Source organism: Mesoplodon bidens, assembly GCF_964165515.1.
Source record: "Mesoplodon bidens genome assembly, chromosome: 9".
NCBI lineage: Eukaryota > Metazoa > Chordata > Mammalia > Artiodactyla > Ziphiidae > Mesoplodon > Mesoplodon bidens.
This window is the reverse complement of record NC_138166.1, coordinates 84790796-84816725: the sequence shown is the minus strand read 5'-3', so window position 1 is coordinate 84816725 and position 25930 is coordinate 84790796. Positions and strand designations below refer to the sequence as shown.

General features: G+C 48.3%; 1 protein-coding gene across 1 annotated transcript in view; it reads right to left on the bottom strand.

Moving 5' to 3' along the window:
* Positions 1–484: 484 nt before the first annotated feature.
* The window catches only part of CPA5 (carboxypeptidase A5), a gene marked incomplete at its 3' end in the record, with an annotated part of 50104 nt that continues 24658 nt past the window's right edge, over positions 485–25930 (bottom strand). The window contains 13 exon segments of the mRNA XM_081244699.1: positions 485–672; positions 1167–1251; positions 1507–1706; positions 5017–5107; positions 5576–5686; positions 6041–6142; positions 7346–7447; positions 8628–8726; positions 17511–17642; positions 18643–18678; positions 18682–18724; positions 19880–20069; positions 22429–22503. Of these exon segments, the coding sequence (XP_081100825.1) occupies positions 485–672; positions 1167–1251; positions 1507–1706; positions 5017–5107; positions 5576–5686; positions 6041–6142; positions 7346–7447; positions 8628–8726; positions 17511–17642; positions 18643–18678; positions 18682–18724; positions 19880–19995 (1305 nt within the window). The 5' untranslated portion in view covers positions 19996–20069; positions 22429–22503.

Sequence of the window (25930 nt, the reverse complement as noted above, 5' to 3'; positions counted from 1 at the left end):
GACTCTGAAATGTGCGTCTACCCCCTACCCAGGCTGCCTGTCTGTAACCCACCCCTGGCTCCAGGTGCCAGAAACACCACCACTGGAGATCCACTCCTTCAGATCAAATACTGTCCCCTCCAGGCTCATCTTAAAATGTAAATACCAAAGGGACAGTGTGTGTATTAGTAGCTCCAGGGGGTGTGTTATCTGTTCTGGGCCCGGAGAACATTTCAAGAGGAGAAAAGGGAAGGGCTACTAGTCCCCCTGTCCACCTGGATACCTGAGGAATGAAGAGGCATTTCCAAGGCCCCTGTCCCCCGCTCAATGCTGAGCCCAAAGGGGTGGCAGTCAGTGCCAGAAGCCACCAAGCCTCTTCAAACTTGTTTTTATTTCCTAAGGAGTCAGGGCAGGGGTGGGGAAGGGATCCATAACTTGGGTTTCAGGAGGAGCCCAGGTCTTGGGAAAGAAGACAAACCCTCTGGCTCTGCCCTCAGCAGTATTGTCAGTAGGGGTGATTAAGCATGTGCTCCATGATGGTCCGAATGGCCATCCAAGTCTCCTGGGCTGTGGGGATAATCTGTGTGGCTGGGAGCAGAAAGCCACAGCGCCCCGTGTCACGGAGCTCGAAGGTGAAGGAGTACTTGATGCCACTGTCATAGGCCCAGTCGACAGTGATCCCACTGGCCACATCTGGATACAAAAGGGCAAAGAAATGCCCCCCAAAAGGAAGAACAGGGTGTGGTCACAAGGTACAGAGGCATCCTGAGAGGACAGTGGGCCCTGGGGGCCAAACTCCCACCCATTCCTGCCACACCAAGCTTCCTGGCCTAGGCCTCAACCTGGGCCATATGCTGCTCACCCAGCCCAATCTCTGCCCTGGCAAAAAGAAAGCTTCTTGAGGCCACCAGACTTGGGACATTTACCCTCAAAGAACATTGCAGTAACCCAGGCATTGGGAGATATGCACTAATCAATGCTGCAAAGAAACAGGTGCCTGTGTCTGGGTACCACCATTCACCCTTCTATTCAAATGTGGAAATCAGCTCTGGCCCAGCCCAGCTAGATCTATGGCACAACCCTGTGGCCAACCAGGCCTGCCAGTCAGCAGAGCTTGCACCTGGTCCAACCCTAGGTGGATGTGGTACCAGCCTGAAGCAGCAACAGACAAGGGAAGGCTCATTCACAGAGGGTGGTGCTGATGCTGCCATAGATGTACTCGATCCCATGAACCTCATACAGGGCCTGCACTGCATCCTTGGCAAGACTGTACTGCAAGATTAAATCCAGACAGTGAGATGCCAGTGCTCCCCACACTCCCACACCCTCACCAGCTGCTGAGAAGCAGGGACTTCAGAGTCTTGGAAGTTGAACATGTAGATAGCTCTTTTGAGAAGGAAGCACAGCATCTCCAGTTTTGAACTTGATCACATGTGAGAACAAGTCTCCCCACCCCCGGCTCCCTACCATGGGGTCTGTTGGGAGTCTGCTGGATGCCTCCCCCAAGCCCTAGGCAGCCAATCTCACCAACTCTTCCTGGTTTGAAACAGGCTCCAGAGAGTGGCCATAGGGGTACATGAGCATCTGAGAGTAGCTGTGGATGGAGATCAGAGCCTTGATGTTCCCGTGGGACGTGATGAAGTCCACAATGGCAGCCACTTCTGGCTCTGACTGGGGGGAGGGCCCAGGATAAGTCTCTGAGCAGGGGTTGTTGTTAGAACCATTTCCTGGAAGTAGAATCAAAGCACCCAAAGTGTTTAAATTCCCAGGCTTGGGAAAGACACTTAGTGCTCACAAAATATACTGTACTCCTCTACATTTCCTAGCCTCTTTTGCAGTTTGGTTGAGGTCATGTGACTCCTTTTGACCAATGAGAATGTGAGCAGTAATGATGTGTCACTTCTAGTTGGAGGCTAAGAGCAAGTGCGACTTCTTGACACTCTCTTCTGTCTGTGTGCTTGAAGGAAAAAACTCTAAATGGAGAAGTGTCCTGTTTCCCTCTGTCACCAGTGGAAGAAAGCTGTCAAGGAGGGTCACCTACCCACATTGGACTTTGTATTCATGAAAAATAAATTTTTATTGTGTTAAGCCACTGAGATTTGGAGGGATATTTGTTACTGCTTCATACCCTTGTCTAGTACATCAGAGGAGTGTTGCCACACTATGACTCAGCAGCTCTGTGGCCCTGTAGGGAGCTCCCTTGGCTTGTCCTTTGGTTAAGTCCTGACTGTGGTTCCATTAGAAAGGCAGGCCTGCCTCAGCAGTTGCCAGTAGGCCTCCAACCTGGCCTCCCCTATGAGCAGTGACCCCTTTGAGCTGATCCTTCTCTGCTGACCCTCCACGGCCATGGGAAAGGCTTGGGTCAGTTGAGTGCTCAGACTTATTGTCTGCTCAAGCTTTGCCACAGCCATGGCCCAAGAACAGCATGAACTTGGAGGAAAAGAGAGACTAGATCACCATAGTTGCCCAAGGCTGGTCTGGGAACCACAGATGCAAAGAGTCTTTGAAAATTCTTCTTGGGGACCTAAGTTGGAGAGAGGGCAAAGAGCAGCTGTGCTTCTATTTTGTTCACAAATTTAATTTGTTCCCATCTCCTACTAGACTCTTTGCTCCCCATCTCTTTTCTTCCTCTTCTGTTTTCCTCCCCTCCCCAAGGGCCATGTCATGGAGGGCTAGGTTGGGCTGGTCACGATTTGTGGGTTAGGAACACAACTGGAAAGAGCATCCCAGGTCCTGCTCTCATTCCTCCTCCCTGAAATGACGGCACAGAAGCCCAGTCAGAGGCCAGGGATTGCCCCAACTTCTGAAGCCTCCTGAGGATGCCAGAGCACCCCTCAGGGCAGTGAGTTGGCTGGAGAGCTGGGAGGCTTGCCCACCAGTTCAGATGCTGCTCTAGGACTGCAGCAAACAGGTCCTCTCCAAGGGTGCAGGTGAGGGCAGCACGGTGGGAGGGATGATCTACAGATTACTCTTTACGCAGCAATTAAATTAAGGCAATAATAAAACCATAAACAAAATCTTCCCCCCTGAGTCACTAACCAGACACTCGCTAGCTATTTCTGGCCACAGGCAGGCCCACAGGCAATTCTGTCACCTGGGAGCGCATCTCTTCTTGGTCTTCGGGTCCTCGCCTAGGGCGAGAACTGACCCTGGTTAGAAGGGGATGTGCCTGCAGGAAATGAGGGGGTAAGAGCAGCCTCACAGGCTGGAGCTGGCCCAGCTAACAGTGGCCCTGTTTGTTGTGTCTGCTGGGAGCCTCTGCACCTGCTACACTCGATGAATGACAAATAGCAACAGATGAGCAGAGCAAGGGAGGCTGCAAGCTTTGTCTGCGTTCGCAGCCCACGCATGGAAAGTGGTTCCCCTGCCAACGACCAGGTGGCTTTGCCCAAATATGGAGAAACACTTCAGGCCGTTAATTCTGGTTTGAGCTAAGCAGAATAATCTAATCTTCCCCTGACCAAATGGGAATTAGCTGTCTGCCTCTGACGTTCACAGTCAAAGTCCTCTGAGCCTGCCTGTTTCACAAGTACCTGCTAATGGATTCATTAGCTATTTATTTTTCCTTGTCTAAAAATGTAATTTGTAGCAAGGGGAACTCACTGGAAGGACATGGTAAATTATTAAAAGCAGTAATCTTTGGGCAGGGGGATTATGGGAGCTTTTTGTCCCCTCTGGGCTTTTTTTCCCACATATATATTTTTTTACATTGTGTATATATATATACTGATGTTTTTTTCCTGTGGTGAAACTCACAAAATTTATTTTCTTTAAGAGGTAATTTGTCTTTCTTCTAGCCAGTCTGTCTCAGGGTATGTGGGCACTCTCTTCAGCCAGTTCTGAGGGTCCCACGTGGATGCCCTCTTGGGGGCAAATGTCTGGTTATTTGGAGGTGGAAACACCTAATTTTATGTGGCTGTGTTCCCTTACACAAGCAGCTAAAACACAGCCCCAGACTCTCAGGCAACCCCTACACTGTGGGCTGGTGGCCTCGCTCTGTATGCTTCAGAGCTGTCCTTATTTTTCAATGAGAACAGACTCAAATCAGATTTTCAAAGCAATGGGCATCCAGATCTAGAATGTTCTATCTTGGTGGCTTGACCTCCCATCTGCAGATCTGCTTTTCAACAGCATGGTGAGGGGGTAGGAGCAGCCAACAGCATGGCATCGTCTCCTGTGGAGCCAAACCCTGATCCCCCAGTACAGTGTGGGAGCAATATCTGGGGGCCGAGGGCTGTACCCATACACCCCTCTGTTTTGGGGACTTTCCTGGTTAGACCCAGAACCCCAACCATCAAATTGCTACATTCAAAGGGTCCACATACTCATCTCTGGGCTTTCTGGAAGCCTCAGTTTCCCCATCTAGTCCCTAAGACCCTCGCGTGGCAAGGGAGATAATCAGGAAGAACACCAAGGGAACTCAGGAGGAAGCTGCCTACCCCTCCCTTGAACCATACAACCCTGCAGGTAAACAACAGTCCAACAGCCCAGGGTCACAAAGTAATTGGGCCAAAAATAAAGGCCAGGCTCAAGTCACTGTTAATGATAAGGAACTAGCTTATTCCATGTTTGAACCTTTGTTCTGGCCTCCCCAGAGGGCAAAATTTGGGTCACAGGTCTCAGGGAATGAATTTGGAGGCATTTTCTTGTGGCATGCTCCATTCAAGGAAGGGTTAGAGATATGTGGGTGGGGTGACACAAATTCTGGGTTTTGAACAATGAGCAAGACTACTTTGGACCTCCTTAAGCCTTTCTCTGCCATATTTAGGATCTGACCCTTGCAGTTAGTCCCCAGGCAAGGAGCTGTTTCCCATGAAGGCTTAGCATATGTATACATTTAACAGACATATGCAACCTCTCCCCATACCTCACGGCCAATCCTAGGCATGTGCCTGCCTGTCCCTGGCCATGACTCACTTGCATTAGCTAACTGCTTTGCCTCCCCAGTTATGAGTCAACATAATCTGACTGTGTGGGAGACGTGCCAGGAACCAAGTCCTCTCCAGCCCTGCCCCCAGGTGCAGCAGACTGCAGTACCTCCAAAGCCTGACTTCCAGTTCCTGTTAAGATCCACACCAATGCAGAAGATTCCGGGTCTGCTGGACTTGTTCTTCCGCCACAAGTGATTCTGAAAAAGCGCAGGGCAGGTGACCCCTCATTCACTGGGTCCATTCCTGGGTGGGAGCCTCTGACATCCTGGTCTAGGAAGTGGGGTCTGGCGGGCCAGGGAGGGGCAAAAGGAAGGAATCTCTAGGGCAGGATGGGGCTGGCATGGGGCTGGGCCAAGGCTGCAGATCAGATGCTTTGTGGTTAAACCTGGGGTATTATGAGGTTAAACATGGGTATGGAGAGAGAGGCCCAAGCACAGCCAATCAACAGTGGCCTTCCCTGGGCAGCAAGAGGGAGGCTGAAGGGCAAGAGCTGCAGCTACAGTACCTGAGCAGCCCGCCTGCCTCAGTGAGACTCTGCCAGGAGCCCCCAAGGGGCCTGCCCCTAGGGAACCTCAGCCAAGCATCCCAAAGCCACAGTGACCTTTCCTCCATTCCCCCAGAGCTGACCCCTGATCCTTGACCCCCTCCCTCTCAGGTACTCTCACCATGCTGTGGGTATAAGCAAACCCGTCAGGGTTGGAGACAATCTCCATAAAGATGTCCATGGCGTTCAGTATGTCTGTCACAATGCGGTCTTTGCCATATTCATTGACAATCTGCAAGAAAGGGCAGGGTGGGGACAGGGTGAGGGACAGGAGGCCCTGCCGGCCTCTCCTCCAAAGCAGAGCAGGACATCTGTACAGCCAGTGGCTGCAGGCAGGGATGGCATCAGTCATCAGGTTCAGCCTTGTGCAGAACCAAAGGCTTGGATTTTAAACAACGAGAAGGCAGAGGACAGCTGGGGGCTCTGTGCTGCACAAGGCCAGAGCACATGGCAGCTGTTCTATAGGGCAGAGCGTAGACAGCCCCCTGGGTTAGGAGAACCACGAATTAAGTTTTCAACTGGAGGTGCCCTTAAATAGTTGAGCAGCCTCATCCCCCCCAGCCCAGCCCCCATGGTCCGTGCTGACCTTCCTGGCAGTCCAGATGCTGGTGGCGTGGGTGATCCACTCCCGGGAGTGGATTCCAGTGTCGATCCAGATGGCTGGGCGCTGAGAACCTCCAGTGCTGAACTGGGGAAAAGCACCGGGCCCCATATAAGTTTGAACCAAAACAGCTCCAGAGCTGTCCCTAGACTGCCTGGAAGGAGGCCCCAGACGTATCCTCACTGCCTGGAGCGGCCCCATTTTCCTGAGACGGGGGCTGTAGGTGGAGGTACCTGTGCATGAGCCCATAGAAAGTGCACACGTGTGGGGGTGCCCTGGAGACACAGTGATGCTCTTGGAGAGCAAAGTGATCCAGCCAGAGGCACAGAATTTCCCAGGTTTGAAAGTATTTTAGACTAGTGCTTCTCAAACTTTGAAGGGCACATGAATCCTCCGGGGAGCTCAGTAAAATGCAGATTCTGATTCAGTAGATCTGGAAAGGGGTGTGTGGCTGGGAGTTTCTAACAAGCTCCCAGGAATGCTGCTGCTGCTGGTCCAAGAACCGCACTGAGTAGCAAGGTCTTAGACAGCATTAAAGGGGGAACACAGACAGCCCTTAAGGGAAATCAAAGCAGGCACAGGTGAAGTCAAGTTCTGAGCTAGATGAGACCACTTGACCCTTCAGAAGATTCCCCCAGGGCATTGTTGAGGACTGCAGCGCCTGTCTTCTCTGAGAGCAGGATGTCAAATGCCCTGCGTGGTCCACGCTCCTGAATGCCCTTTAGGGCACACACAAAGAATCATTTTTCCGTAGGCTCCACACTCTCACCCATCCTGCCTCCTTCATGGCCAAGGGCACTGCTGCTGCCAAGTTTACTAGAGCTCTGTTTCCAGTGGCCCCTGTGAAGGGCTGTAAGGTGTCCTCATAGACTCAGGCCTATCTGTGAGGCTGCCTGAGCCAGATGACCTCAGTTGTTGTAAATGAAGCCTCTGGGTACCGCTCTTCCCATTGAACAGATGAAGCAACTGAGGTAACAGCAAGAATGTTGACTCACTCACACTCACATCCCAAGTCCAAGGTGATGACTGCCACTCTGCAGTTCCATCTCCTTAGCAACCCTCCCACCAGATTCCTGACCCAGACGTGCCAGGTCACTGCACTACCACCTGTCCACACCTACAAGGGTGGGTCCCTGAACACCACCATCCCAAAGCTTGTGGGTCACCTCGGGACAAGAGTGTACACAACTCTCTCCCTAAAACTCCCACCCAGCCACAACCCCATATGAGCTCAACTTATGCCAGAGGCACTCACTGTACAGTCTAGTGGTCAACACTGCTAGCTTTTACCTTCAGAACAAGAATGGACTGATTTTCAAAGCTGTGGCCAATCTGAATTTTTGAGACAATATCTGAATGCTCAGTTACAAAGTTGTTGATCCAGGTATATATCTGAAAGGAATGAAGTTTCTCAGATGGGCAGTTAAGCAGGGACGGGGCAAACCCCAGGATCTCTCTGAGTATTCTCCTTGCCCCATCCCACCCTCTTTAACGCTTTCCCACCTCCCTTGAGGATCTAAAAGTATCACAAAAATCAAAGACTATCTTGGGTCTAAGGCAGGAGCTGTGGTTAGCCTGGATTCCCAGGCTCTTCCTAAGCCTTGCCTGGAAGAGCAGCATGTGCTGAGCCTACTCAGTCCCCAGGGTCAGCCTGCACGGCTCTCTCTGGTTGGAAGTTTCTCTTGCTTCCATTTTATTGGCCCATTCAATCCATTTGACAGATCTCATAGTCCTTGCAGTGTTGTTTTTAGTCATCCTGACCCTTTTAGATTCTAAGCCTCTTGAAAGCAGGATTATTTATCTCTGACATCAGTAAATACTGATGGAATATACTAAGTCATTCTCTTATTCTTCCAATATATAATTAAATTAACAAATATATGAGAGAAAATGGATCCTCTATTAACGGACTTCGTGAAATGGGGAGAGTGATAATGATAATAATAGATGGGCAATATCAATAATGTCATCCTTTACATGGAAATAGGATGTGTGCCTAGAGTTTCTTTCTCGACTGGGTGTCTCTATGCTTTTCTTGCATATTCTACCTTTATAAACAAGTCACAATCAGTCATGCCTGCCCTCGATGGCTGTAACCATAATCATACATTTTCTCCAGCTGAAGGCAACTCTTTAATTCTACAAAATGGCTCTCTAACATGCCTAGCTTCCTGTCCCTCTATGCTCTAGTACTCACAGCTGGGGTCACTTAACACAGGAATGGTCGTGCAGAGGTTAAGACCCCTGGATCCCTAGCCAGAATGTCAGCTAGGAAGGCGCCTCTACCTGCTCTTTTCTGGCCGGTGCTGGATCCCTGCTCTAGTGTTCCACCTCGCAGATCCATCACCCCGGTCCCATGCCTGCTGTGGACTGCACTGTGGAGCCACAGCCCCCTCTATCTGAATCCTGGCTTCTGGACCTCCTTGAGCTGTCCACCTCCTGTTGCCCAGTGGGTACTCTGCACTCCCCAAGTGTCAGCTCACAGTCTCCTGTAGACCCCAGAGTCCTGAGGCTGGAAACCCTGAAGGCTCAAGAGGACAACAGAGTCCAGAGCCTGACCCGGCAGACCCACCTCCTCCAGGGTGTGATACGAGGAGTCACTGAAGCTACTGGGGCTGCGCTCCAGCCCGCGGGATTTCGCCATGGCTTCTCTCTCCTCGTCCAGCAGCACCTAGGAAGGGAAGAGGAGGCTGGGCCAGGCATGTCTCTTCTGAGCCCTGCCTCAGCTGGCTGCACAAACACAGCATCGACATGGGAGAATGAGCCGCTGTGAGTGTGAACTGAGCAAAAGGAGGAGACGCCAGGTTGCTGGGTGATTCTTCCGCTTGGCAAGCTGGCATTCATGCCGCCATTTCCCAGATGAGCACAGGACAAGGAGTCTGGAGAACTTGGCTCTAAGTGTGCCATTGCCACTAACTTGCTGTGGAGCCTTGATCTTGGTTTCCTCAGCTTGAAAAGTGGGACTTGCCTTGCCCATCTCAAAAGGATAAAATGTAATAAAAGATATAAGTGTCTTGGAAAAGATGCTCATGGGCTACTGCCAACATTGCTTTTGTCCGCTGTGAACACTCGGTTGAGCCAAAGCCCAAGCTGAACTATGTACACTGACCCCTGGGGGAGCAGGGGGCTCCCCTGACCCACAGCATGCACTCTGCCCCAGGAAGTAGCCCAGACAGTTGATGTCCAAGTCATTCGAAAAGCCAGTCCAAATCATTACAATTAATGTGCCAACAGTCTGTCACTCACCATTTTAACTGCCTCTTAAACACAAGTACAAGTGAGCCAAAGCAATGTCCTTCCTTGAGTGGCAATTTGGAGTTGGCACACAATCCTCATGTGGTACTTCCCACAGAGAGGGCAGTATAGTGCCTGGGTTGAATTGACCTCCCACATCATCCTGGGGCATTTTTCCCAGCTCGGGACTCAGTAAGGTGGGCAGGTGCCCTCCACCCTAAGCTCATACCCTTACATTGACACCCAGGGACCAAAGCACCCCAGGAGGACTCAGCTCTGCCTGTGCAGCATGGGAGGTGCCTGGGCCCCTTTGCCACAGGGGTGCTGGGAAAGCAGAGGCTGTCAACCCTCGAGTCACTCTGGTTTGCATCTCTGGGTCACAAGTAAATCCTGATAATGCCTTGCTTCAGGCCAGAGTCTTTTAGTTTAACCAAGCATCTGTATACTCATCATCGTGGTTGATCTGGTCAGATGACCTGATGACAGGGCAAGAATTAACTGTTCATGTTTTAGAGAAAAAGCAAATTAGAGAGGTAAAGAGACTTAATAGCAAAGCTAACTAGGGGCAGAGGTGAGATAAAAACCCAGATATCCTAGTTTCTAACATTATGTTCCTTAAGGACAGCTAGCTATCAAAACTAAAAGCTAATAAGAATCTCTCTCACACACACACACACACACACACGTCTATGTGTGTGTGTGTGTGTGTGTGTACATAGAGAGAGAGAGAAAGAGTAAGAACACGTATAAAATATGAACAACAGGTGAAAAGTCCATCATACTATTCTTGTAATTTAAAAGTGCTTTAAAATAATGAAAAGGCAATACCCCAAGCATAGGAAAACAACACAGTAAAATGCCAAAAAAAAAAAAAAAAAAAAAACACCCCAAAATGCTAACATGCCTGTTAGGAGAGAAAGATTATGATTTCAAGCAATTTTTCCTTTTCTCTATTTTTGCATTTTGGCAACGTGCTCACACTACTTCAATAAGGAAAATCTTCTAAATGAATAAATAATATTAAAACAAAGATAAAACACCCAAATGGCTAAAAATAAAGCAGCAGCCTTCAGTCCCAGGGCTGGAAGAGACACCTCAGCCCCACTCCGCTGCAGCCGAGGCCACTATCAGATGACACACTCACCCCACCGCCCCTGTCAGCTTGCTCACAACCCTCAAGTTCACAGATTTTTAAATGGGAGTGGAAGTCAATGTTTGGGGCTCATTTCGTTCTCTTTTTGAGCACCAGCTACACGCTAGGCATTTGTAATTGCAATGTTTTCTAGCTGAACTGGCTGGGCTGGGGACGGTCCCACTTGGGCAAAGCTGGGATTGCTGGTTTAGTTAGAGATGGCTGGAGGAGCCCTGATCCTCACTGGCACAAGCACCAGCCTGGGAAGCTCTAACAAAGGAAATTTGTCTTCTTCCCAGAAAATCAACGGAAATCTCAGCAGCCTCCATGACCAATGTGTGTCCCTCACTGTGGGCCGGGCATGACCAGCTGCAGTGAGCAGCTGCAGAGCAGAGAGCAGGTCAGGCCAACGCACCCCGAGTCAGGGCCCCAATGCCGTAAAGTTAAAGGGCCCATACATCTAACTTCCTAGGGATGGTGAATGAAGGTGGAGGAGAGGGAAGAAAAAATGGGAAGATAGGACCAGAGGACCCAGTTCTTTCCCCACAGCTCAGGGACACCCACAGGAAGAGAGTTCCCATAAGGCTGTCCTTTGTTCCACACGACAGCTTGGAGGCAAATGGGAAGTCGGCACTAAACTGCAAATAACTTTCCAAACACGCTCACAGCCTTGTGAATGGATATGACACCCGCTTACAAATTGGGAATGCTCAGCCCTCACAGCTGGGCCCTCGATTCCAGGAACATTAATCTACCCTGGCCTGAAAAATACACAGATGTTTGCTCCCTTCACAGGGCTGAGGGAAGGGGATGGGAGAACTAAGAATGCAGACTTGCCGCAGGCTTGCCTAATTACAGCCCTGTCAGGCTTCTCAGAGAAAAAAAAAAGACTCAGAAGTAAGCCATTTGCCTCCCTGGAAGCCGTAAGCTGACAGGGAAAGTAATACCTCGGTGTAAATTCATTTATGACAGGAGCAAGGAAGGATGGGGACATTAAGAACAGCACCTCCAAGATGGGGTGCTGGGGGACCGTGGGCCCCAAAGGTGAAGATGATGCCTGAGGGGAATCTGCATTCACAGCTCACTCCAACCACAGACGTAAAATGGACGAAGTTCACAGAAACACTGGTGGTGGGCAGGAGATGGGCTCTAATGTCCTCTCTGTGAGGAGGGCAGTCACCTTTTCTCATGCATCCCTGGCCTCCTCTTCCAGGCCTAACGTTTGCAGTAGCAGCTGCATGGCTGGTGGCAGTTACAGTCCATGCCTACGTTTGGATGGCAGGTGAGGGGGTACAGATCTGGGGCTGTTAGAATGGACCCTTCAGAATTCAGGACCGAACCGAGGCTTCCCTGCCCAAAAGGCAAAGCTAAAACGCCATACAAACAACAATGACACCGCTTGAGAAGGCAGACGGCACAACAGTAAAGAGTCCAGGGCCTGGAGCCAGGCTGTCTCAGATTAAATCCTGATGTTGTCACTAACTTGGGCAAATTACGAAGTTCTCTGTGCCTCAGCCTCCTAAATTAGGAAATTCTCTGCACCTTCATAAAATGGGGGTCATGTTACCATGTACTTTCACACATACTTGAAGTGTTCTTATGAGGATTAGAAGGGTGAATACATGTAAAATGCTTAGAACATTGCCAGGCATGCAGTAAATGCCAGCTATGATGATGATGACAATGACAGGACAGCAGTAACTCTTGGGTGACACCAGGACTCTGGTGGAATAATCATTACAGGGCATGACCAGGAAATCTGGGTTCCTCCAGGGAGAAGTGGTGTCTGCAGGACTTGGACAGCAGGTGACCCCCATTAGTGGTCACTTGGGTGAGTCAGGCAGCCCCTGCCCCTCCCTGGGACCAAGAGAGGGGCCTAGTCCTTCTGCTGTCCCTGTCTCCCAACCCCTACCCCCAACCCTCCTCAGCCCCCTACCCCCATGCAGCCAGACTCTGGCTCTCCCTCAGGGCCTTACCCATGATTCCTTCCTTTCCTCACCTATTCCTGTCTTCCTCTCCTCTTTAGAGCTGCCACCCACCCCCACCCCAGCCAACATCTTTCCCACTTTTTAATCTCTTCTACTCAGCAGACCAGTGTTTGTAAAGCACACACTGGGCACTAAAGATATGGCAGCCAACAAAACAAAATTGCCTGCCCTCATGGAGCTTATAGTCTGGTAGGGGAGACAGACAACAAACAAGACAAATAAGTAAATCATATAGGATATTAGAAGGCTGTACGTGCCAAGGAGAAAAGTGAGGGTGGGAACTAGGGGAGTGTGGGAGGAGAAGGGTACAACTTAAAATAGGGTGAAAAGCTGATACGTGAATCAAGTGTTGAAAGTAGTGTAGGAATAAGCCATGCCGATATCTGTAGAAGCAGCATTCCAGCTACAAGGACCAGCAAATGCAAAGGCCCTGAGGTATGATCCTAGTCAAGGGCACTGAAGCAGGAATAGGTCAGGCAAGCCAGAGGAACATCAAGCAGGTTCCAGTGCCTGGAGCAGAGTGAGCAAGGGGAGAATGGCCAGTGACGTGGGGTGGGGCTTGCATCATGTAGAGCCTTACAGCAGTCTTAAGGACTTTGGGTTTTACTCTGAATGAGGTGGGGAGACACTGAGGGTTTTAAGCAGAGGAGTGACATAATAGGACTTGCATATTTTTTTTTTTTTTTTTTTTTTCTTTTTGCGGTATGCGGGCCTCTCACTGTTGTGGCCTCTCCCGTTGCGGAGCACAGGCTCCGGATGCGCAGGCCCAGCGGCCATGGCTCACGGGCCCAGCCGCTCCGCGGCATATGGGATCCTCCCAGACCGGGGCACGAACCCGTATCCCCTGCATCGGCAGGCGGACTCTCAACCACTGCGCCACCAGGGAGGCCCCAAGGACTTGCGTATTTTTAAAGGTCATCTCTGCTGTTTTGAGGCTAGGCAATAAGGAGGCAAGGGTGGAATCAGGGAGAACCATTAGGAAACTACCAGAATAATCCAGGTGAAGGCTGATGGGGTGTCAGCCCGTGGTGATAGAATAGGATGTGGTAAGATACATTTTGAAGGGAGAGCTGATAGGATTTGCTAATGGACTGTCTGTGGGATGTGAGAAAAGAGTCAAGGATGACTCCAGGTTTCTTGTTTGAGTGACAGGAGGATGGCACTGCCATTTCCTGAGTTGGGGAAGGCTATGGAGGAGCAGGCCAGGGAGTGGCCAGGGAGTTAGGTTTGTACCTGTGAAGTTTGCTATGCCCATTAGACACCTAGGTGGAAATGCCAAGTAGGTGGTCAGATACGTCAGTCTGGAGTTCAGGTCAGATATATAAGTCTGGCTGGAGCTATAAATATGGCAGTATTCAGGAGGTTGAAGGTATTCAGTGTCATGATCCTGGATGAGGGGATAGAGGAGAGGTCAAAGGACAGAGCTGGGAAACAGGGAAACAACATGCAAAGGAGCAGCCAGTAAGATGGGACAACCAGGAGAGTGTAGTGTCGTGGAAGCCAGAAGGAGATGTGTTCCAGAGAGGAGAGAGTGACCAGTCAGGATGAAAGATGAAAGAACAGGACACTGCACACTCAGAGCTGACTGCTGAGTTGGACCTAGGAGCTGTGTGTGACATTGTCAAGGGTGGTTGAGGTGAAGCAAGCGGTGGACAGTCCACCCGAGGAGAGGGATGGAGATGGTAAGTACAGTCAATATTTCCAGGAGTTTTGCTCTATGAGGAAGAGGAGAAATGGGGTGATAGCTGGAGGTGGGGGAAAGGATCAAGAGAGGACCTTTTTAAGATGAGAGAAATAACTCTATATTTGTATGCTAATGGGAATGATCCAGGAGAGGGGAAAATTGGCGAAGCAGTATTTACACTAAATTGTATTTTGCTCTAGAGCGTGCTCGGAGCATGGGTGATTTTTGTTTTCCCCTTTGTGCTTTCCCCTATTTTCTAAATTATCTACCATGAATATTTATTAATTTTGTAATCAGAAAAAAGCCATTAAAATCCACAGAGCTGATTGCTCAAGTGAAGCTTTTCCATGGTGACTCATCCCAGGGGAAAAAAAAAAAACACCAAAGGGCTGAAAAGAATGAGGAGGTGAAGAAAAATTAAATGCAAATACAGCTCCCTCGGAATCAGATCATTTCTTCCCTGGCCCGCTGCAATTTCCTCACCACCCTCCTGTCTGTCAGTCTCTCCCTGTTCCTGCCCCCACCTCAACATTGTCAACATTGTCACTGTCAGAGGGATTTTTCTTAAAATGCAAATCTGATCATGTCAGAGCCCTCCGATGGCTCCCCCACGGTTTTCGGGATTTTATCTTGACTTGTTCACCTGGTGGAGGATGTCCTTTGTGCTCTGGTCTGGCCTCAGTGCCAATCATAGGCCCCTTCCCCTCCCCGGCCCCCCCTCCCCTGCTCTTCAGCCACACCGTAATTACCGCCTTCTCGGAGCCTCAGAGCGACATGCAGTGCCTCTTGTACTCGCTCCCATAGCAACCTGCTCCACTCCATCAGCGCATCATCCACTCCATTGTAATCACTGATTTACTCCCCTCAACTCCCCCATCCCCACAGCACTCAAGCGCCCCTGGATCCAGTGTCTAGATTTTTTTATCTTTGTTTTTCCAGTGCCTTGACCAATACCCAGCACACAGTAGGTATCTCTGTATCTGTGGGTGGAATGAATAAGCTCATCTCAAGCATCCCTCTGATCACAAGACAGGAGTGGCAGGGGGGCACTTCCCTTCCTCAAAAATCTCCAGTGCCTCTGGCCAAAGTAAAAGCTGGCACCAAGGTTTTTCACACTTTCTCTCAGCCTGGTACTAACAAGCAAGCATACTCTCTCCTCTTCCCTCTCCTTCTCATGTCCATTAAGTCAACTGACATTTACTAAGCTCCGCCTAAGTGGCAGGCCCTATGGTAGGTGTTGGGATATAAAGATAGATAAGGCAAATGATTCTGCACCTTGAGGGGCTCAGGGGAGGGGGCTCTGGGGACAAAGACCAGCATATTAGCCAGGTCTCTCTCCGGGCATGCTCCTCCTGAACCTGCCAACAGAGCGATTCATTCAGCACACAGTGGTTGAGGGCCCACCACGCAGGAGACACTATGCCAGACACTGGGGTGAGGGGATCCAGAAGACAGAAGGCTACCAGGTCTGTGCGTCAATAACTAAAACATGAGACTGGAGGCCAACAACCTGAGTGGTGCAAAGCCTTTCCCTCCCGTTAGCACCTCTGAGCTTCCCTCCTCCTAGACACCTTCCCCCATCATCACCACAGATCAACTCAACACAGCAGCCTCCTCCCAGCCCCAGCTCCCTGGGAGCCAAAATGTGATCTCAAGTATAACAATCAGAGCTTGATGCGTTGCCGTTGCCGACAGAGCAAGTTGTTGGTGAAAATCCTGCCAGACTGGGTTAGGGCCCGGAGTCGAGGGCATTTTACTGAGGGCGTGAAAAGCTCCCTGTTTCCCCCAGCGAAGGGAATCCAGGGGCCGGGGATGACAGAAGAGGGCAGTTCCAGAGGAGCTGGTGAAGGGGAGGAGACTCACAGGTGCCTCTGGGTCCATTCCTGATATGCAGAAATCAACAGAAAAATTTCAGAGACCTCTTCGTATCTGTTTGCCAAATGCGGCAGGGTCTCCAGGGCAGGACAGAAGCAGAGAAATGCAAACTTCAAAATGCAGGCAAGGGCGAAAAATGAGAATTGAGCACTAAGTCTTTTGATGTGGTAGCCTCTCTTGTCTGTGGGAGTTTCCCCATTTTTGTTTGTGGGGGATTTAATTAGGGAAATGTTGAGCGGGAAACAGATGTGCCTGAGGAGGAAGAAAGGTCTTTGAATGGACCGCAGCCCCCCAGCCCCGTGCTTACATGGGAAGGAACGCACCTAATAGTATGTGGCGCCAAGTGTGTGCGCTCTGGGGACTGTGTATTCCCACACGCAAAGCCCTTAGAGGAGATTAGCTGCAGCACAATGTGGCTGCACAGGAATCTACGTGGATACAAATCTACAGGTACACAACAGCGTCTGCGGAGGGGTGCAGCCAGAGAGGTCTAACCCAGTGATGCCCGAAAGAATCGATTTAGGAAAGAGACTCCTTGGGATATCCTTGAAGACAGAACAACTAAAATAGAATTTCACGACATTCAGAAAAGACGCTGTAAGGTGCAGCAACAAGTGAGGGCGGGGAGAATGGGGTGTCTGGGATGAAGTCTCCCTTCGCCCTCCCCAAGGGCAGGCCTGCAGCTGCTTCTCCCAAAGCTGTTCCTCTGGCAGAATCCTGCCTGGGAGAGGCGCCCAGTACTGAGAGCCCTGCAGTGGAGGTGGGGGGAAGGAAACCGCAGCAGGGCTCACACTAGGCTTCTCTCACCTCTTCCTGCCTCTCTGGAGTGAAGGAATCCCCTGCTATCGAATGGCTGAGACACAACAGGGACAGGAGGGCGCAGTCAGAAAAGTAAAAGGAGCCATCCAGAAGAGCTGCCTCCCTCCCCATGGTGCCTAGAAAAGACCTGAGCTATTTCCTCCTGTCTCCCTTCTTCCCCGTCTCCTCCTTTGCCATGAACTACAAATTCCTCCATAAGAGGACACCACAAGTAATCTTAAAAACACAACAAACTAGTGAATATAACAAAAGAGAAGCAGACTCACAGGTATAGAGAACAAACTAGTGGTCACCAGTGGGTGGGAGGAGGGGCAGTATAGGGGTTGGGGAGTGGGAGGTACAAACTGTTGGGTGTAAGACAGGCTCAAGGACGTATTGTACAACACGGGGAATACAGCCAATATTTTGTTATAACTGTAAATGGAAAGTAACCTTTAAAATTGTATAAAAATTTTTTAAATTTTTAATTAAAAAAAAAGAGGACTCCACAAGCTACCCTGCCATTACCATACTATGACTTATGAAGTCTGTCTTAGATTTAAATTTTCCTTGAGAAGTGTGAGGTTTCATTCTTTCCATGGTAGGTTCACAAAAATGCAGATGAAACTCCAGAAAGAAAATGTCCATTTTAGCCCTGGATGTTCTTTCTCCATGTTGGGCCCAAACCAAAACAGGATATGAAGGTGAGACCCCAGCCACAGCGCTGGGGCAGGACCTCACCTAATTGTCCTTTATCATGATGCTGTAAGCAAGGCCATGAGACTCCAGGTAAGCTTTGACGTCCTTCATTTCAGAGAAAGGAACCCTCATATCCACAGGAAGGCTGGGCCAGGCCGGGCCACGCCAGAAGTCCACCTTGATCACAAAGGAGAAAAAAATGGGCATGTTTATCACACAATCCTGTAGGCACCCTGGAGGGCCAGATGTTCTTCTCTTATACAGTTGAAAGGGCCCCAGTTCCAAAATGAAACCCCTAAGGCCGAGCAGAAAGACAGGGACAAACAAAATCCCTAAGTCACTGAGCTTCCTTCCCTGATGTTAAGCACCTCATCTCCCAGCCTCACTCACACAATGTAACTTCACCTGGATCCAAAGAGCCCAAAATAATTTCTAAAGGTGAGACGGCTCATCATCTGGGACATTAACATGGACAAGAACCCTGGTGAGAAGAGGGAGACATCACTGCCCCTAAACCCCAAAGGGGTAGGAGAGGCCTGATCTGGATCCCTGTGCCATCCGACTGCCATGTCTATTTTTCAGTTTGTAAAATGGAGAGACTTATTATAAAGTTTTCTGAGTCCTGGTTGATAGGGACACTCAAACGAATAGGAACGTGGGCTTTGGGCCACATCCAGAAATATCAGCTTGTTTCAACAGCCCTCAAACAAAACCCTTCTATTATTGAAGAAAATGTTTTCCTTTGTGGGATACTTGCTGAGGACAAATGTTCTCAGAAACCAATGCTCAGGCTGACAGGGATGAACCCAAATAAAACACAGGTTTGCCAAGCTAAGCCATTTCAATTGGGGAACAGATGTGTCCAGTCTGCATGCTGCATGGCATACCACCCAGAGATACATGTACCTCTCGTGTGGCTTCAGGACATTCCAGCCATTTTCAGAGCAGCCTCCTACAGGACAGAGGGGAAAGCCAAGAAGGGCCACCCAACCTTCCAGGTGAGTGCTCCCAACCTCTTCTGAAGAGGAGGCAAATTTGATTTTTCCACAGTGTTGTGATCTTTGGCAGACACACCCAGAGGGCAGGTTTGGGGTAGGGGAAGCAGGACATGGAGCCAAAGGTGCAGGCTGCTGTGAGGGAGGAGAGAACTCGTCACCAAGCCCTGTGGAGTCCTCACCTTCTGGGGCTTCAGGCCCTCCAGATCCCTGAGAAGTTAAAGTTGCTTCTCATTTTTAGCCAGGACTCGAAGAACCTGGTCACTGGAAAGACACAGAGAGGGTGGAGGGAGATGCTCAGAAGGATTCCTGGAAGACTGTGCTGCTTGGGAGAGGCAGAGTGGAAAAGAGGCCAGGCTGCGGGGACCTGGCAGGACAGCTGGGAGGCTAGAGGACCCCTGAGCAGAAGGACTTGTAGCCCTGGGAAGTACGAAAGCCCTTTAGCCCAGGACCAGTGGTCCCTCCAGCCCCAAGGACAGACCACCCAGGGGACTAAATAAAAAAAAAGCCTGTCAGCGTTGCTGATGAACCCAATGCTGAGACAGGGGAAACAGCATGGGAAAGGAATGTGGGGGATGGAGGAGGGAGGGAGAACAAAAGGAATAAAGGAGAGATACAGGGAGTCGGGGGCACCAATGGTGGTCCCATATGCTCTTCATACAAGGGCCCAAGGCCATGTCTGCCCCCAGCCCCGTGCCCTCTCCTGCCTTCTCCCAAGAGCCGCAGGACATGGAAGAGATCAATCTCAAACTACCTCATAGGGGGAAGGTGAGCTCCTTCCTGTCCCTCTGGAGGGGTGGGGAGGTCATGTAACTGAGCAGCCTGCAGTGTGACCTCTGGGGTCTGAGCCTGGGATGGCGATGGCTCCCTCCCTGACCGGCTCTGACACCCTGGATGATGAACCCCCTCTCTAAGCTTGTGTCTCCTCTTCTCTACTATGGAAATACTATGGAGTGGTTACCTTGCGGGATCTTTGGGAAGCTGAGAAATCATGTCCGTAGAGGGTATATAATACTCATACTTATTTTTACTCAAAGGAAGACAATACCACACCCATACATTAGGAGTACATAGTCTTTGGGGGGTTATAACTTTTTTTAAGAATCGGAGAAAAGTTACAAACACTTCCTCCAGAAAAAAAGTAGATACACAAAAAATTTTCCATATGATTTCAGGGGATTCTTGGAGCTCTGAAAGCTTACCCTTGGAGTCCAGACTAAGAACTCTAGGTTGGGGGAGGGACAATAATACAGCTGTGTGTCCTGCCCTCGCACATGAAAGTGAGAGGTGACGGAGTTGGGAGTGGCTTCAGGATGGGAACTGAAATCCTGAATCCCTTCACCTTGATCAGGTCCCACTGGGCCACCCGGTCACCTGGCTCCCAGCAATCCTCCCTCCCACGAAGGAGCAGCCACTCACCCTGTGAAATTCATTTGGCCCAAAGCTGCTGCCAGGATAAAGCTGCAGACCAGGAGCGTCTGCCTGTCCACAGGGGACAGCCCTCGGCCCACACTTCCTCCGGGGAAGCCCTGCATGCTTCTTCCTCCAGGCAAACTTCAGGGGTTTTCCTCATGCACGGGCATGGCCAGGCCTCAGGACAGCAGAGCACCTAAAGGCCGACAGGCCAGACCCGAGAATGTGCATTAGGCTCTCTCTGGGGAGACCCTGTGTGGGATTCCCACACGCCAGGTCTTGGAGAGCTGGGGCGCCCCTCCTCACTTCTGGGTGAGTCTTCTCCTGAGAAGGGGAGGAGAGGAGGGAAAGAGGAAGACAAGGCCTTTGGCTGTTTTCCTCCCCAGAGGTTTGCTGGGCCAGCCTCTCGTGAACATCGAATCCTCCATCTCCAGAGAAAGATGAGAGAAGCCAGAGGCCCGAGGAAACCACTCCTTTCCTCCCTCTTCCTGATCTTTCTCTGGGCTCCTTCTCCCTCCCCATCCACTCACACATATCCTCCTTGCACATAGGATGTGGACACCATTGAAACAATGCCGTGTTTAGACACAGAGCCGGTGCTCACTTCCTGTCTAAAAGGTCTGGGGCAATTGACCTAATCTCTCTAAGTCTCAGTTTACTCATCAGTCAATCAAACGGGGTTAATAAAATCTCTCCTTCCTGCTTCACAGGATTTTTGGGGGGTATTAGATGAGACAACTTGGGTGAATTGGCTTGGCAAAGCCTGCAAAATATAATATCATTATCTCAAAGCATTAGCTCTTAGTCACAGCTGCATCTTAGCTCAGGACTCCAGTTGCAGTGGAGAGAAGGGGAGAGAAGAAAATGGAGAGGGGAACAAAGGAAATGTCTATTCTATGAGAAGGAATTCAGTGAAGAGTCCATTTTCTCTACCTTCAGGTGGTCACCATTATGCCAGGATAGGTAGTGCAATTTCTGCTATACATGAAGGTCACTGCAGTCATTATTATAGTTCTCAACAGAGAGCAGAGTCAATTTCTCAGTGCTGCTGAAGCCCCACACAGCCCCCTTTACAGTGTGGGAACAGTAGGAATAAAGCAGAGGCCAGCACACAAAGCAGTCATATTAGAAGGAGAAAGTGAAAGATGATGCCTGAATGGTAAATGATGAATCTAACAGAAAATCTGCAGGAGGTGGAGGAAAGGCAGAGACTAAATCCAACAAAGTTGTTCAGCAGAGGACATCAACAAAAGGCCACTTAACTGTCACTGGCAATTCTCAGAAGCCCCCCCCTCCCTATCCATGCTTTCCCAGAATGGCCAATTAACTGGCCATGTGTACAGAGAGGGGAGCTCTTTTATTGAGAGAATGCCCTGCTCCCACACCCCGCTGGACCTACTCCATTATCTCATAGTTCAGCTGTTCAGACACGCCAAACTCTCCTAGAACCCTGGCTTTGGGAACTCTCAGACTGAAACATTAGCAAAGGGTTTAAGGACCTAGAAAAGAAAGCAATTAGGCTTTCTACCCAAGTAACATTCAGTTTCAGTTAGAAATAGGAATAAAAGAATGTATTAGTAAACAATAGCTCAGGAATTTAAAAGAAAGAAAAGTGAGATGGTGCTAGTCACCCAAAGTACCCAGCATCTTCTTGTTCAAAAGCACCATTATAAGTCACTAATCATAAGACAATCCCTGCACTTGGTTTAGGGGTGGGGAGAGAGAAAGAAAGACTGAGATCAAGAGCAAAAGAGAGACAGAGGAGCAGTTAAGAATTCTTGAGAATTCTAAGGCAGCACTTCCAGTAGAACTTTCTGTGATAATGGAAATGTTCTATGTCTACAGTATCCAATAGGATAGCCACCAGTGGCTAGTGTGAGTGAGGAATTTTAAATTTTAATTAATTTTAATAATTTAAATGGCCACATGTGGCTAATGACTGCCGTATTAGACAGCATAGTTCTATGGGAATTCACCAGCCCTGAGTACTGTCTCCAAGGCTGGATCTGAAGCAGAGACACACAGCTGTGTTTGATCTAATACCTAATATTGGCTTCTCACTCAAAATTAATTATTCATTAATTAAGTTTACTTTTAGACATTAAAATAATTAAGTAGACATTATTTACTCAATACATGTCTACTGAATACCTACTATGGGCCAAGCACTTGTTAAGGTGTGGGAATAAAACAGAGCGATACAGACCTAGCCCTTAGATTTCTAATGGGGTAAGTAGAAAATTAAGTTAAAGAGCATACAAATAAGTGTGAAAATATAGCTGATGTATGTGCTACAAGGGGCAGGTACAACATGCAGGAGGATGGGTAACACGGACTCTATGTAAACTGAAGAGGCAGGGAGAGTTAACCTAAAGAAGTTGTTAGAAGGACTTTCATCTCCTGCAGGTGAGTGGGCAATCCTGCCCAAATGAAATAACTAAAATGATAGATAAAATATTTTTAATAACAACTTTTCTTAACACCTCACTGTGCTGGCATGAAAGTAAGAATCTACAGATTCCAAAAAGAAGTAAAAGAAGTAAAAGCAAACTTACCTGAGAGGTAAGCAAACATGTCCCCTGAAGAGTAGATAGAGGTCTCTCAACCCTAGAGAGTTCTTGATCTTCCTCCTAAAAGAAAATACCTTGTAACTAGGATCATTTTCCTCCTGCTTGAAGTATATATTTAAATTCCTTCTTTAGTGAAGCTCTCTGTTTTTATTTGTTTGAAAAATCTTTATTTGCTTCCTTCTTTTTTTAATATTTATTTATTTATTTGGCTGCACCAGCTCTTAGTTGCAGCACGCAGGATCTTCCTTTTTTTTTTAGTTGCAGCATGCGGGATCTAGTTCCCTGACCATTGGGAGCACAGAGTCTTAACCACTGGACCACCAGGGAAGTCCCTATTTACTTTCATTCTTGAAAGAGTCTCACTGGTTATAAATTCTAGGTTGATTATTGTTTTTCTCTCAGCACATCGAAAACATTATCACATTTGCTGTTAAAAGGTAATCATTTAGACACATGTATAATGTGTCTAAGTATAAATTTATTTTGGTTTATCCTGCTTGAGATTGGATTACTGTACCTGGGGACAGCTCTCTCTCCACTATTGTCACAAATTTCTCAGTCATTATACTTTTTTTTTTTTTTGGCTGCGTTGGATCTTTGCTGCTGTGTGCGGGCTTTCTCCAGTTGTGGCAAGCGGCACAACTACTTTTCATTGCCATGCGCGGGCTTCTCCTTGTGGTGGCTTCTCTTGTTGTGGAGCACAGGCTCTAGGCACGCAGGCTTCAGTAGTTGTGGCACGCGGGCTCAGTAGTTGTGACTCATGGGCTCTAGAGCACAGGCTCAGTAATTGTGGCACAAGGGCTTAGTTGCTCCGTGGCATGTGGGATCTTCCCAGACCAGAGCTTGAACCCATGTCCCCTGCATTGGCAGGTGGATTCTTAACCACTGTGCCACCAGGGAAGCTCCCATTATACTTTTTTTTTTTTTTTTTGCGGTACGCGAGCCTCTCACTGTTGTGGCCTCTCCCGTTGCAGAGCACAGGCTCCAGACACGCAGGCTCAGCGGCCATGGCTCACGGGCCCAGCCGCTCCACGGCATGTGGGATCTTCCCGGACCAGGGCACGAACCCATGTCCCCTGCGTCGGCAGGCGGACTCTCAACCACTGCGCCACCAGGGAAGCCCCCCATTATACTTTTTAACATTGGCTTTTTCCCAATCTCTTTATTACCTTCTGGAATTTTGATGTGGTATATGTTAGGTGCTCTCATTCTATCCTCCAAGACTCTTAGTCATTCTGTTATATTTCTATTTCATTGTATCTCTGGGCTACAATCTGGATAATTTACTTGTATTGAATATTGTTTCTTTAGCCCAGTTAACTGATTCTCTCATCAGCTGAGTTTAATCTGTCTTTTAATCAATCTCCTAAATTTTAACGTTCAACTTACACAGTTCATCGATTCTAAAACAACTTTTTTCCAGATTTTAACACCCCTGAAGTCCAGGAGCATCTTATAATCGGTGGCATCTTGAATGATAATTGTCAGTGTTTTTGACGACACATAAAATTATGGCTCATCATGGGCTTCCCTGGTGGCGCAGTGGTTGAGAGTCCGCCTGCCGATGCAGGGGACACGGGTTCTTGGCCCGGTCCGGGAGGATCCCACATGCCGGGGAGCGGCTGGGCCCGTGAGCCATGGCCGCCGAGCCTGCGCGTCCAGAGCCTGTGCTCCGCAACGAGAGAGGCCACAGCAGCGAGAGGCCCGCGTACTGCAAAAAAAAAAAAAAAAAAAAAAAAAAAAAAAATTATGGCTCATCTTATGATCAATCTTATTTTATAGTCAACACAGTATGGTATTCCTTTTTCATTTTTTGGAAGCTCTATTTTATTCTTTTTGAGCCCAAATGACTTGAATTTTTTACCTATTTTAGAACTTCTTGTTTGTTTTTTTTTAAACTTATAAAACTTAGACTTCCCTGGGGGCACAGTGGATAAGAATCCGCCTGCCAATGCAGGGGACACGTGTTTGATCCCTGGTCCAGGAAGATCCCACACGCTGCGGAGCAACTAAGCCTGTGATCCACAACTACTGAGCCCGTGAGCCGCAACTACTGAAAGCCCACACACCTAGAGCCCGTGCTCCTCAACAAGAGAAGCCACCACAAGGAGAAGCCCGCGCACGTCAATGAAAAGTAGCCCCCGCTCGCCACAACTAGAGAAAGCCCGTGTGCAGCAACGAAGACCCAACACAGCCAAAAATAAATAAATTTTTTAAAAATTAAATCTTTAATCTTATAAAACTTAATAATCTTATATTCTTTGTCAGATAACTGCAATATCTGAAGACTTTGCAAGTCTATTTCTACTGCATATTATTTCTGCTCTTTTCCATTCATGGTGCATTTTTTTCCTGTGCTATTTATCTGTGAGCCAGTCATTTTCTTTGGACCTTTACCTGTGGAATTGCTTTGAGGCCTAAATTGAAGTTGAGTTCCTCCAGAGAGGATTTGCATTTACTTTTATGAGTTGCCTGGGGGGCACGTCCAACCTGAGACCACTCTAAATTAAATTAATTTGCTTGAGTTATTTTGGACTACATAGTTAGCATAAATTTAGACCACCGACTCATGTAGGGGCTTACTTATTATGGTTATGAATTCTCAGGAGATATTTTTCTCTGGATCACTTAACATCAGGATTTTAAATCCTGCACAATAACAGCAGATTATTTGCAAGTGGGTAATCAGAGTTAGTGTTTTAAGGTCCTCTGCTGGAACAAAGGTTAGACAGTGATACTTTTCTAGACTTAGGTTAAGTATGCATGTTCAGATTGCTAGAGTAATAACTTCCAAACAGGTAGAAAGGGTAAAGATGAAATGAAAAACAGGGGGAAAAACAAATCAAAAGAAGACAGAAAGGAAGGTGGGGAAAAAAAGGGGGTGTTAAAAGTAGGACAAATGGAAAGAACATAAAAAGAAGAAACTTACCTAAATATATTTCAGTCATACTAAAAGAAGTTTTAACTCTCCAGTACAAGACAAAAATTATCAGAATAGATTCTTGTTTAACCTAGCTATATGTATTCACAAGAGCTATGCTTAAAGCGTAAGAACAAAGAGAAACTAAAAGTCAAAGGTGTAAGAAATATGCTAGGTAAATGTTAACCAAAAGAAAATATCTGTAGCTTTATTAATATAAGATAAAATAAACTTCAAGGCAAAAGGCATTATGAGAAATAAAAGGGTCACTACATAATAATATTACTTTCAATTTCCCAAGAATTTTTAACATATAAAAATATTCAGGAATAATTCTAACAAATAATGTGCAATCCTTCCTGGAGACAATTATAAAACTTTATTGAAAAATGCTAAAATTCTACATAAACCTGAAGATATACTTCTTCTAGGACAAGAAAATTCAATGTCATAAAGTTACCCATTCTCCCCAAATAGATTTAGAGATTCAATATAATGTCAATCAAAAACCCAACAGCACACAACTTCATGTTTATATAAATGTATATGAAAAAATAAAGGTCCTAA